This window comes from Sminthopsis crassicaudata, chromosome 2 (genome assembly GCF_048593235.1).
Source record: "Sminthopsis crassicaudata isolate SCR6 chromosome 2, ASM4859323v1, whole genome shotgun sequence".
Taxonomy (NCBI): domain Eukaryota; kingdom Metazoa; phylum Chordata; class Mammalia; order Dasyuromorphia; family Dasyuridae; genus Sminthopsis; species Sminthopsis crassicaudata.
Genome location: NC_133618.1, coordinates 489,411,365 through 489,426,102, shown reverse-complemented (window position 1 = coordinate 489,426,102; position 14,738 = coordinate 489,411,365). Strand labels below are relative to the sequence as shown.

General features: G+C 36.2%; 1 protein-coding gene across 11 annotated transcripts in view; it reads right to left on the bottom strand.

The window, feature by feature from the left end:
- The window catches only part of FTO (FTO alpha-ketoglutarate dependent dioxygenase), a 458,508-nt gene that overhangs the window by 138,139 nt on the left and 305,631 nt on the right, over positions 1-14,738 (bottom strand). For 2 of the 11 annotated variants that reach the window (XR_012486833.1, XM_074293425.1), the window contains one exon: positions 12,499-13,453. The exons of the other annotated variants lie outside the window; for them this stretch is intronic. Coding sequence is in view for 1 of the 2 variants with exons in the window: in XM_074293425.1 (XP_074149526.1) it covers positions 13,450-13,453 (4 nt within the window). In the remaining variant the exon portion in view is untranslated. Of the gene's footprint in view, positions 1-12,498; positions 13,454-14,738 lie in introns of those variants that run through there. 11 annotated transcript variants of the gene reach the window in all.

Genomic DNA, 14,738 nt, shown 5'->3' with positions numbered 1-14,738 from the left:
TTGAACTCTGTCTCCATTATGCCTAAGAAAATAACAACCCATTTCTTTATGTAATAAGCTTTAGAATAAAATGTTCATACTATTTTTTCTGAGTACATATAATGCATATAATTATGCAGTTTATAAAGACAAAACCCCCCACAAAAATCTCTAGGCCCCAATAATGCTGATTAATGTGTATTTCAATGATTTATTATTATTCTGTGGTGCTTGAATTAAGATAGTTGAGGATTCTATTCCGTGTAAGTATATATTGAATAGAAAGAATAAGGTTGAATCCATCTACCTTATGCTTCAATGTAGATTTTTTTTTTAAATCTTTACTTCCTCTTAAAATTCTTCCAAGCAATGGCAAGATGAAAACATTCCCTTTTTGGGCAATTTATATAAAAATTATGTCAAAATGAAAAGATATCAATATATTTGTCATGTAAGAGGCTCAAGTTCTTTAGGAGCAGAAGCCTAATATGGTACTTTTGTGCATACTCAGTCAATTCTTTTTTTTTTTTTTCAGTCAATTCTTGATAAAGAAATCATACTCTTATCCCATTGAACCACTAAGTTCACTTTTAACAATTGTGCAGATAGAAAGGATTCTGGGAAGATGGCAGAATAAAGCAGGAAATCACCTGGCTTTCCCAAATTTCCCACAAATAATGTAAAATAATGCCTCAAAGTAAACATCAGAGTAGCAGAAATAATTAAAAGTCGAGATAAAACAGTTGATTAGTTCTAAGATAATTTGGGTACTTTAGGAAAGACCTGACCTCACAGGGAGGTGGTCTGGCCTGATTAAAGTGAAGATACCAGAGGCAGAATACTTCCAAATCAATCAAGAACAAGTCCCAGAGGCAGCAGTGTCAGAGGCAGCTTCAGGAACTACGGATAATTCGAGAGTCACAGGGCTGATGGGGGGAAGACTGCACAGCTCTCCATCAGTGCTGGGAAGGGCCAGGTGCACTGACTAAACCACAGTCCCAGGCTGTGGTGGTGGGTGAGGAGGAACTTGTGGTCCCTTGTGGAAGTCTTTGGTTGGCTTCTAAGACAGAATAGTGAACTAAAGCTTTTAGCTAAGGGAAGGTGACAGCATTGCTAGGGACCCTAGTCTCAGCTCAGGGAGCTGAGGGATACCGGGGGTCAGGGCCCCAGATAGATTTCAGAATGCAACAGCACAAAAAACCTGAAACTTGAGAGTTTCCCTCACACCTTAGACTGAGAGACCAACTCTACCATAAAGTTAACAGTCAAGAAATAAGTCACTACAGCCCTCTTTGTGGTGGTCAGAAACGGGAAACTACGTGGATGCCCATCAATTGGAGAATGGCTGAATAAATTGTGGTATATGAATATTATGGAATATTATTGTTCTGTAAGAAATCACCAACAGGATGATTTCAGAGAGGCCTGGAGAGACTTACAAGAACTGATGCTGAGTGAAATGAGCAGGACCAGGAGATCGTTGTATACTTCAACAACAATACTATATGATGATCAATTCTAATGGACGTGGCCCTCTTCAACAATGAGATGAACCAAACCAGTTCCCATAGAGCAGTAATGAACTGAACCAGCTACACCCAGGGAAAGAACTCTAGGAGATGACTATGAACCACTACATAGAATTCCCAATCCCTCTAAATTTGTCCACCAGCAATTTGGATTTTCTTCACAGGTTAATTGTAGACTATTTCAAAGTCCGATTCTTTTTGTACAGCAAAATAACTTTTTGGACATGTATACATATACTGAATTTAACTTATGTTTTAACATATTTAACATGTATTGGTCAACCTGCCATCTGGGGGGGGGGGGAGAGGAGGGGAAAAATTGGAACAAAAGGTTTGGCAATTGTCAATGTTGTAAAATTACCCATGCATATATCTGGTAAATAAAAACTATTAAAAAAATAAGCCACTAACCCTCAGTAAACAAAAGAGAATAAACCTGACCACATATAGCTATTATAGTGACAGAGAAAAACTGGGTTCAAATTCAGAAGATAGTGAAGTTAAAACAGCTACTTCTATTTCAAGGAAAAATATAAAATGGTCATAAGCCCCAAAAGAGTTCTTAGAAAAAATTTAAAAGAACTTTAAAAATCAAATAAGAAAGATTGAGAAAAGAAATGAGTAATACAAAAAACTCAAAAAAAACTGCGAAAAGAAAAACAACCAATTAGAAAAAGAGAGCCAAACATTTATGGAAGAAAATAACTCCTTAAAATTAGAATTGAGCAAGAGGGAAACTAATAACATCATAAAACACCAAGAAATAATAAAAACATGACCTAGAAGATATATTAAGAGACAATATAAGAATTTTTGAACTTCCTGAAAGTTATAATCAAAAAGAGTCTAGACACTATACTTCAAGAATTATTAAGGAAAATTTCCTTGAATTTTTAAATTGAGAGGATAAAATAGAAATTGGAAAAAATCTACTAATCATCACTTGAAAAAAGATTTTAAGATGAGAACTCACAGGAACATTACCACTAAAAATTGAAATCCTAGGTCAAGAAAAAAATACTACAAGGAAGGAGAAATAAACAACTGAAATACTGTGCAGATATAGTCAAAGTAGCAAAATGGCTTTATAAACCCACATAAATCATCAGCATACTTTTTTCTCTCAATATATGCACACACACATAAGAATAAATTTTAAAATAACTGTAGACAGCAGAAAATAACCTAGAATTTTATCTGCCAAAGATATGCCCAGGGATTACATGAACATAATTATAAAATACTTTTTATACAAAAAAGTCAGATTAAACTAAATGAAGAACAAAACTAAGTGGAGAACTATGGGTGGGTAGAACCAATAAAAACAAAAATGATAGTTTTATTTAATCTATGTTTTCAATATAATCCCAATTATCCAAAATTAATTCAATTGAGCTAGAAGAAAATAAAATGACAAAATGCATTTAGAAAAATAAAAGATCAAGAATAGCAAAGGAATTAATAAAAAAAAATCCAAAGAATGAAGTTTAACAGTACCAGATATTAAACTATATTATACAGTAGTTATCAAAACTATCTGATAGTGCTTAAGAAATAGAAAAGTAGATCAATGGAGTAGCATAAACAAGTAATGCACAGTAGTAAATGATTATAATACCCTTGTATTTGACAAAGATTTGTGGAATAAGAATTCACTATTTGGTAAAAATTGTTGGGAAACATAGAAATTAGTCCGGCAGAAATTGGGTATAGACCAATATTGTATGATCAAAATACAAAGGGAGATATTATTAGTAAATTGGAAGAATATAAAACACATAACCCATCAAATTTATGAGTGGAAAAATTTATAAATAAACAAAAGATATATGTGAAATGAATCATTTTGATTACATTTATTTTTTTTAATTGTTCAAATAAACCGAAGGAAAGCAAAAAATTGGGGGACTTTTTTTTAAAGTTCTCAGATAAAGGCCTCATATCTCAAATATATACACAAATATTTAAGAATATAAGTCATTCTTCATTTGATAAATGGACAAAGCAGTTCTTACATGAAAAAATCAAAGCTATATATAATCATGTGGAAAAACTCAAAATGATTGATTAGAGAAATGCAAGTTTAAAAAAAAAACCTTTGAGAGATTTATTCACATCTATTAGATTTGCTAAAATGATAGAAAGGGATAAACAATGTTGGAGAGGCTGAGAAAATTGGGACATTAAAACACTATTGGTGGAACTGTGAACTGATTCAACCATTTTGGAGAGTAATCTGAAACCATGTCCAAAGAGTTATAAAACTGTCTATATACCTTGACCCAGCAGTACACTATTAGGTCTATTTCCCAAGGTGAACAGGGAAAAAGGAAAAGAACCTCTGTTCTAAAATATATATATAGCACCTCTCTTTTTGGTGATAAAGAATTGAAAACTAAGGGCATGTCCATCAATTGAGGAATACCTAAACAAGCTATAATTTGTGATGGAATGCTAATATACTATGAGAAATGATGAAACAGTTGATTTTGGAAAAGAAAAACATGAAAAAGTTTCATGAAATAATGAAGAGTGAAATGAGCAGAAAGAATCAAATGAACATCGTATATGGTAAAGAACAGTATTGTTTGAATAATAAATGTCAACTACTAAGTTATTCTGAGTATTATAAATATACTCATATCAACTACAAAGGATCTATGAAAGAAGATACTATTCACTTCCAGAAAATTGATAAATATAAGTATGCATAGTAGGGTTTTACAGATACACCTACCCCTACACCCACAATCTGTGTCAAATGGTGGCCTTTAATGCAGGGTGGGCAGGGAAGGAGGAGACTATTCAGAACTTAAAATGTAAAAAAAATAAAATAAAATTTTAAAAAAGGGAAAAGTTTGTACAAATGTTCAACATTCAGTGATTAGTTCATATCAAAATCCTAGGGAATTCCTGAACTTTAAGTTTTGCTTACTGTCTTAGTGTTCTGTACAACATGTAATATGTCATCTCTCTTTAGGTACCATTGTCATCTAATTTTTATTTGACCTCCATTTGCAGAATCTTTTCCTTCAGTTGTGTGATACCCTAGTATCATAGAGATTGACTTCTATCTTCTTACACTACTTGTTTTGACATCTGTTCCATGACTCTGGTACTGTTCATAGGAATTATAAAAACTCTGGCTCAACTGACAAAGAGTTGCATTACTAGCATGTCTCCCTCTAAAACAAGTCCTTAAATATAATTGTAATTGACTCCTTCCAGAGCACAAACTCAAAGCCTTATAATCCTTATACAACAATAACAACAGGTAAAATTCTAGGAAAGGAGCATAATGTCAGGAGATTGGGATAAATTGAAAATTTATAGATGAATTTGCTCAGGCAAGTAACTACTCATTTTAATCATTACAATAACATGAGTAATATCTTCTAACACCAATAAGAGGGAAAAGGAAGGGAATATACATTTGCTAAGAACTAACTTCATGCTAGGGACTGTGCCAAGTTCTTTTCAAATATCTCATTTGATCCTCACAACAACCATGTGAGGTTAGTTCAGTATGGATATTTGGAAAGCTTTTGGGAGCTTCAGAAGAAAGTCAGTACTTACACATAGAACTATTATTCTGAAATGCTCATAGGTTATGCATTGTCTTTAAAGGAAATACCACATAATTCTTTGTGTGCTACAAAATTGGAGTTCTTAATCTAATATTGATAATTATATTTAATATAACTAATATAAATTATATTTAATATAATCAATATGATTGATTTCTTTTGTAATCCTGTTTTTATTTTATTCATTTAAAATTATTTTGGAAAAGGGTCCTTAGGCTTCACCAGGTTGCCAAAGGGATACATGACAGAAAAGAGAATAAAAATCACTACTCTAGAGGAAAATTTAATTTTTTCCCTACTAGATTTGAACCTGGTAGACAAAATTTCCAGTATTTTAAAACAAATTCTCTGAGGCTATTGCTTCTTGTAGTTTCTCACTGGGGAAAAATAGATTTTTCTCCTTCTGTATTTCATTGTAAATATAGTAATGCTGCATATTTTAGGAGACTTGCATTTTCAAAAAACCTTCTGATAAGGGAGACTTTCAATGGGAAAGAATGAAACAATGCAGCTACCACACATTCAGATAAAAATTTACCATAATTTCACCAAAAGTCCTCCAAAGTATAAGGAACTTTACTAGATTGGCAAATTCCCCACTAAACTTTGTATATATTACTAGTCATTATGGCAGAGCTCCAAAAATAACTGATAATAAGAAGGGCTGAAAAGGACAGCTGTACTGAGAAAGAATGATGGGAGACTCCAGCACAAGAGCTAAAGTGAGGACCATGGCCTTCAAGAATGAAAATGGTCTGAACAATAATATCCACAAGTTTAAGGTTACTTCTTCTGAGAATGACTTTAGTCTCTTTGTGAGGGGTGGAAGGAGAGGATCACATTCCTTTATGAAGGGAAAAATAGTTGCCTTTGAAGGCCCCTAACAACTTTGGTCTCTTGTCTCATATACATAAGCACTCAAGTGATAACTGTGTGTGAGAACTTGAGGGAAAAGAGGTTTGTGGCTCCTCTCTGCCCTCCCCCCCCCCCAAAAAAAAAAACTAAATAGAAAGATAATGCTTTGTCACTCAGTGGGAATGACAATAAGACTATAAACCCCAGAATGAACAGTGTGATTTATTGCCAATAAAGAAACAAACTATAGCTAAGAAAGGCTTGTAAAAGAAAGATTCAAAGAGATATTACTTCACCTAGGGAAAGCTCAAGTTCTTGGTCAAGACATAACAAAAACGATCCCATAACCTTAATATAGAAAGGCATCTCTTGATGCTTCTTTTGTGTCTCTGGCTCACTGCTTTCTCTGGGCATGCATAATCTAGCCACACTTTCTATAGCAGGCATTTCTCCCTGGTATACATAATACAAAAAAAAAAAAAAAAACACAACATTAATTATAGTAAGTTAATAGTCTCTGTGATTTGTTTTGTGGGAGCATCTCTCCTAACCTATCTTACAACTTCCCTAGAGCCCAATGCAAAAAAATCTAACCAGGGGAAATGGGGCCTTTGTGGATCTTGTAACAAGTGGCTCATATGTCTGGGGGGTTAGGAGATGGGGTGGGTTATGAAGCCAGTCCATAAGTTGTTTGATGGATCTGGGGTACAAGTTGTTCATAAAATAATGACTGAAAAGCCATAAAGTACTATTTCCTTCTTTCCTCATTTTTAAGGATGTTTGGATTCTCACATTTGCTTCCATTAAAATACTGCATGTACTGCAGTTGATTCAGTAAGGTGCTAAGAACCAGAAACAGACATATGCATTGTATCCTGATGGAAGTATTTGGCCTGGAAGAAGCTCAATATTACACTGGGACCTAGACTTCACATAGGACCAGGGCTACTTGCATTTATGAAGAGGTGGGCATGAAATTTTACTTTCCAAAGATATATGCAACACTGAACTTTATACTCAAAAGAGGGCAGTTTTTCAGAGATCTAGCAGCAAGGCAAGAAGATGAACTAAGCTCTTGTTATGAGTCTTGTGAGGATGGTCCCTCACAACCTCTGGTCATACACTAAAACAGAGAACGCTTTTAATAAAACATTTTCTAACCTGTTTTTACTAAAGCAACTTTCCAATCCATGCCTCCAAAGACCTGCTGAGCCCCAGCCACACTTAAATACTACCACTAGACACACACACACACACACACACACACACACACACACACACACACACACACAATTCAAGAGCACAACAGAGTTTAAGGGGCTGAAAGAATTGTTGGTTGACCTCACAGAGATCAGCAAAGAATGCACAATGTCCAGCACGTTAAAATGGAGGCATTTAAAATGCTTATTGATTAAGCTGAGAATGGTTCAGCTGCTCAAGGGAGACTATGAGCCATTTCACATCATCATACATATTACCTAGTATAATAAGTTCTTGTTGCAGTGCTATTGGTTGTTTAAAGTTTTCAATGAGCTTATTACACACATATGTTCCAGATGTGGACCCAGAGGTGTCACATGGGAAGCAGAGGTTCTCCATGAGGTTTTTATAACAAGTGAAAAAGCTCAGGACATTTACTACCTTACTATTGACAAGAACTAATCAGACCAGTCCAAACCATTATCAGCAGCTGCCAATGTAATTAGATTCCCAAGGCAGACACAAATATGCCGAATGGGTTAGAAACAAAGTCAGATTTTTTAAAAATGAGGTTGGATAAAAACTTATATCTCTCTGCTGCCAGCTAGGCTGGGACAGACAATGGAATGTGTCTGATGGGAATGAAACACATCCCCGTGCATTCATTTGGCTGGCAAAACTTCCATTTCTACTTCTGTGAAAATGCTGGGACTAGTATTTAGAGAAGGTGCAACATGAATACTGTATTCACTCCAAACCTTTTGAACCAATACGAATAATTTAAAACCTGTTGCAATTTTCTCCAATTTATTCTATGAAATAATACATGAAAAACAATGACAATAAAGAAAAAACTTGGTTGCAACAGCATTAGTTCAACATCACATCTAGAATCAAGTGTCAGCCTTGATTAACAAATCTCATTCATTTTATCTTCACTGCTGGAGACACGCCGCTACTAGCTTTAATAGTCAGGAATGTCTGTTAGTTAAATGACTCTGTAAAGCCAGTCAAGTGAGGGCAGACAGCGACAGTTTAATTGGGCTGCTCTCTATAACTCTATCTGGGGCCGTAAGCACCGGACTATAAACAAGTGAAATGCTGCACTCAATACTGAACAGCAACAGCCCACAGGAAAAAAAAAAAAAGAAGAAGAAGAAGAAGAAGAAGATAACTTCTGATGGCAGGATCTCTCATTTACCCTGGCGTCAGGTTGGCTACAGGTGAACGGGAGCAATGTAAGCGCTACAGCAGAAGAAAGGTGAGGTTAAGAGAGCAATCATTTATCTTGTATTGATTTCTGGACACTATGTCCTAGATACATTCCAAGATAGAATGACAGCTTTCTGCTTTGTGCTTGCAAGAGAAGAAAATGACTAGCACCAGCCCCACTGTTTCCCGATCATATTTCCTTTTAGAAACATGCCACAGTGAGATTTTTCCAGACAGAGAAATCCAAACAAGTTTATCATAGAAAAGGAGGGTTAGGGGCTGGTTAATCAGCCATTTGTCTTTACTGCTGTGTATCGCCAAGTCAAGGGGTCAAAACCAAGTACAATTGGGCCATTTGGCTTTATCTCAGGTAACCCCACCCCCCACCCCCGTCTGTGGTAATTGAACCCATTCCTTTCGGTCAGAGTTCCTGTCACTCATATTCAATGTCTGTCATTACCAAGAAATGCTTCATGTCATATTACCCTGACAGAAGCAGCACTGCAAGGCCAGCGAGATTCCCCCTGCACCAGAGGTAAGGAGACAATGGAAGCCTCTTTCAGACCAGTGATGTTTAACATTTTATGTGCTGACACTGTGACTGTAACCACAATATAATGAAAGCCTAGTAAATGGAAGATAAAAATTCATACTTTATCTCCTTCAGGGGCTGCCAGGCAATATCAGAAATAAAACAAGTTGGCAGCTCCCACAGTATTGCTACCCCAGTGCCACAGCAGGCATTTTTAAGCAGAGTACGTAGTCATATGTGTATGGATGGATGCGAGTATACATACAGAGGTTTTTTACTCGTCTCTGTGCAGGGCAGGACGCACACCATGGTCACATAGATGCTAGAACCTAAAAGCAAAGTCTCCTCTGAACAACACAATTTGGAAGCCTCTAAAATGACAAAGGACAGAGGCCGTGGAAGAAGGGCAGAGGACGAGCAGCGTGGCAGCTTTTATACAGGACAAAGAGAATGGCGCCAGGTCGAGATCTAGCTCCCCAGTGCTCAAAGTCTGTACAGGTGCCTTTGCGTGGGGAGGCTGGAAATGTCTGGGAGAACTAAGCATCAAACTCCCGGCTTTATAGCTCTGGGGCAGGGGAGCGGTCCAGGAAACTTGCTCGGCATTTACTGGGGTTATTGTGCCGCTGGGATGGTGATACCGAAATGAGAGGCTCCACCTGGATCCCTCTGTTCTGTGGGCTGCCTTCCTAGAGGACAACTGTCTTTCACATGGGTCTCTTCTGTCTGTTCTGGTGATACTTTCACTAAAGGTCACACTTCCCCCAAGCCTAGTAACTTTGGCTTTAAAAAATCATGCCGATTTGATATTTTACAGGGAACATGCCAGGTTTCGTGAGTTTAATCTCTCTCTTCTATAATATGGGAGGTGGGACACCTCTTAACCCATCTGACAAAGCTTTAAAAGCCACTGCTTAGAAACTGGCTACAGGTTTGAAGCATAGTATAAAAGCTGCTCTTCTTGCCAATAGGTGGCTGAGCACTTTCCAAGCTTGAACTCAGGGATTGGGTGAGGCTGGGAGGAATGTTTCTTTTCTGGGTACCACCAATATCTCAGTCACCTGGTGCTTTTCTGATGTTAACTAATCATTACCACTAGGTTAATCTTTTCACTATCCACCCCGAACCCTGAAGGCACACATATCCACATCCCCCCAAAACAAAATTAGTTCAGGAAAATGAGCAGCTTGGCTGAGGGAACACTAAAAGCTTTATAAATTTATCCTACAACCAAAGATGTCCAATTAATAGAAAAAAGCCATGTTATTGACAATCATTTCCTATGAGGGCATATTCTCTTGATGCCAGTACCAAAAGGCCTTAATTATTCTCTATATCTGAAAAAGAATAAAAAAAATCCAAGCAGACAAAATTATGACTTTGCCCCTCCTAACACAAGCTTTAAGCCTTCTAAGAATAAAAAATAAAATTAAATTAATCAACTGGCTAATATAATAATGGTCCTCTTTCACGTGAAAAGGGTAATGACAAAATAAATGATAGATTTTTTTTTAGCTAAGATGCCCAAATGTATGTATTAAGATGAATTTAAAATCATCTTGACAAGATATGAACTTATTCTGACTGTATTACCATTGTTTAAAATATTTTGCAAGGTCTTTGAAATAGCCAAGCTGTAACTCTTTTCCTTCAATTCTTTTTAAAAGTCTTTAATCCATTATTCTAATTTCTTCCATTTGAATTCTAAAGTACAGAACAGGTTTGTGAAGTACTCATTTGACCTTCTGGGGGGAATTAAATCAAAGGATTGAAATTGTTATTGCTACTCAGTTGTGTTGAACTCTTCATCATGGAGTTTCCTTGGTAAAGATATTAGAGTAATTTGCCATTTCCTTCTCCAGTGGATCCTATAGTCAGGCAATCAGAACAGGCCCAGCACCCTATCCACTGAGTAACAAGCTGCTTCTGAAGGACAGATGATATTCCTCTTAAACATAATGTACAATTATACCCTCCATAGTGAATTACCTATTTTTCCTTTTCTTAAAACTATATTCTAAAATGTTGAGAAATCTATAGATAGTGACCCCATGAAATCCAAAACACAAATAAGCCTTTGATCACCCATAAAAAAGCAACAAACAATATCTGCCAGAGCAGTATATTACCCTGATGTTAAGTCAGGCATTTCCATTTCTCCTAAGAACAACAACATACTGTATCTGCTTTGGAAAAATTAGGTTATTTTTTGTTATTGTTTGGGTTAGGATGGGGAGTTAGATTCGGGAGGTCTCTTCTGGAACCAAAGAAAAATGCCAGGACATTCCAGGCAATAGGTGAAAAAGCTAAGATCACAGCAGTTTAATAAATTTAAAAGGTTTCTTTCAAAACACATCATTATCAAATTTAGCCTAATAGTGCTCCCAAAATAACAATCTGAAGATCCTTTGGAGAAATAGATTGTCATTATGATATAACAGCAAGTGTAAATGCCAGTTTATGTACCTATGCATTCTCAGGGCCCATCTCCAAGTACACTATAGTGTTAGGAGATTCAGACAGCAGCCTTTTGGATCTCTAAGCACTTCGATGGAAGACTCAAAATGAAAGATACTTACAGCCTAGCAGGGAGAAAGTGTGTTGCAACGATTTTTCTCGTGCTGAAGTACTACACTGCCAAATGTTCCTGTCAGAGCATGGTTTAATTACCTTGGCCCCCATGCCACTTATAATCACCTGTCATTAGCAACAATGCTTGCATCTGTTTACACGTCTGTCAGAAATGCCAGCCCAGCTGAAGTATAAGGATAAGACAACTTTTAATGGAATGTGGCCCCAGATGTAGAAAGGTCACTTTAAGGTTGTCCATCTTTCAAAGGACAAATGAAAGGAATATTTTAGAGCCATTTCAGTCTGTGGTCTGAATGGATCAGAGACTCCTGAGATTAAGTTTTATGCAGTCTAAAGAATGCTACCAAAATAAGCTATTTTGAGGGTCATGAGAACAAAGAGGAAATTTCTGGTGGTTCAATACTTCATTCATGTTATGTTCCCTCTCTTTACATTACTAACTTCAAACATGGAGCATTTTCATGAAAGTAAAGAATAATTATACACACTGGAACTTCCAATTCACCTGCTAAAGCTTCTGTGAATCTTACCCATGTTTCAATTCTCATTCTTTTACATAAAGTTTTCTTCAATCCCCCTATTCCACAACTGTTACTTCTTTTAATTCCTTTTTGAATCTTAGTAACTGAAGATATATTATATCTTAGTAACTACATTATAAATTTCACAAAGCCAAAACGTATTGAATTATGCAAAGGTACTCTAAGGAACTCCATCTTCTGTTGCTCTTCTTCTAGGACTGGGTACCTTTTCTAAGGGGAGGAGGGTCTGACCTCCTTTTTCCGCTTTACTTCCCCACATTAATCAGCAGCGTTTTATGTATGAGTATGTTTCTCCCTCCCCTTACCCTCTCAGCAATCAGGGGTTAAATGACTTGCCAAGGGTGACAAAGCTTAGTAAGCTTCTAAGCCAAATTTGAACTCAGGTCCTACTAACTCCAGGGCCACTTTTCAATATATCTACCCACTGTATACCTAGCTGCCCCAAGAATGTACTTCTCATACACAATTAAATCAGATTATTGGTGGTAGACTTTATTTCCTAATCCACTAAACTGTGAGCTCCTCAAAAGCAAGGACTGTCTCATATCTTTCTTTGAATTCCCAGAGCTTAGCATAATACCCAGTACATTAGTAGGCATTTAATAATGCTTATTGTTTTGTTTTGGTTTTTTGACTGCCTTATCTCAAAAAAGGTCCCTTCTAGAAAAAAAAAAAAAAAAAAAAACAACAACAACAACAACAAAAAGAAAAGAAAAAAAGAAAAACCAAAGACACTAGACAGAACTATTGGTACATGAAAAAATATTTTCCTTTACTAAACCTGATGAGAGAATCTGAGACCTTAATTCAAGAAAATGAATATATATAGCTAGCTAGCTAGATAGATAGATAGATACACACACACATCTTCTCTGAAGTGAGATTCCCTTCTAGATTTCAGGAAAATACAAATGTATTATTCAAAAATCAAAGAGACAGTTTTATGCTATTGATAGAAAAATGGTCCCTGAGACAGAGAGAGTTGGACTGTTCTGCCTCAGGTCTACTCTGGCCCTAGAACCCTGGACAAAAATCAGTTTTATTTCAGTGGTTCTGGCAACTCACTAAATTGAAGAATAGTGGCCAATCAGCAACAGTAGAGGGAGTTTCCTTAGCTGGGCTTTATACTATAGGCAATCACAAATAGGGAGGGGGTATGGGAATGTTAGAGGGGGTGTGATGGGATGCAGGAATTATACATTCCTTCTTTTTTCCCTAGTTTGCACTTTCCTCCATTTTGTGTTGTTTCTTCCAAATTTTGCATGTTCGCTTTGTGCTCCTTAAATATCATATTCTCTCTTCTGTGCAGCTTTGGTACACACAAATACACTGACTCCCATGTGCCTTATTCAAGACTGGCTCTTTTAGAGGGACTCTTTCTGTTCCAAAGTGATTTTCCACGATCTCTTGTATACAAATGGATCCTACCTGTTGGGTTAAGGAGAAGCTGTCATGAGAACTCAAGCTGAGTCAAACTTTCCATTCTATAGCATAACATTATTTCATCTTTTCTGTTCCTCTATACTGTCCTCACCCAGAATCCTCAGATTCTCTGAGATTCCATGCCCTCAATCAAGTCTAAAAGTTCCTTTTCCAGAAGACCTGCCTTTTAGTGACAATATGTTGATCTGCTTGTGTGGTAATAGATGCCTAAAACCTAAAAGCTGTTTTATTAGTGTGGGGAAATGGGAATTGCTTTACATTAAATAAAAGTGGGTATGTTGTTTTTGTTATACGAAAAGATTCCAGAATTTATTCTTGTTCCATATTAACTTAGGTTAAAATGATGGCATCTCTTTTTGAAATAATCTGTTAAATCTCTCCAAGTATCTTCAGATGGAGTTCAGCTCCTAGCATTAAAAGAGAAATCAAGATCCATTTGTCATAATTCTGGGAAACCTTAGTGCTCATTGCATGTTCTTTAGTCCTGGCTATGTGAATCCATTTTATCCTTTCTTTACTGTGTACCTTCCCAAAGGCAAAAATAAGAAAATGCAAAAAAGTTTTTCAGTTAATGGGTTAATAATAATCTCTGAACATTTATTCTCTAGGCACTTGGCTGTTACATGTACAAGTATACCAGGTTTGAAAAATGAGAGCAATTACCCAATGATTATTAAATGTTGTTCTGCCATGCTGACCCACAGCAGAATGCATGCACTTGGAAGGCAGGGTTGTTTTGTTTTTATCTTTATACTCTATGTATAGTGTCTGGCATATTGTAAGCAAACATAGTAAATAAGTATGTTGATATTCCTCATATATATAATGTCTTGAGGCATGAAAAGGATTTGCTGCCATTTAAATGTGTTTTATTATCCTTTAAGAATGATGTTGAGGAGGAAGCAGTGGAGTAGAAGATAGCCATAGCTAAGTACCACACACAGCAACAGAAAAATGACAATTGATAAATACCCTTGTACCTTTAATTTTAAAAGATTCATTCATCAGTATTGATCAGGATAAAACTCTATAATATGGAGAAATTCACAGGACAAAGGGTACCCAAAGTAGTGCAGTTGTAAAACTTGTCACAGTGGATTTTTATATTTGGTAAATTAATAGTTTACTGTTCCAAGATTCCTACAAGTTTATGTTATTGCTTTCCTAACATAAAAGTTTGCAGTTGTTATGGAGACATATGGTAACATTTGCTGCTAAATTTTAAATGCATTTTCTACCCCTGTTACACACCTGAAATGAAGCCAAAAGC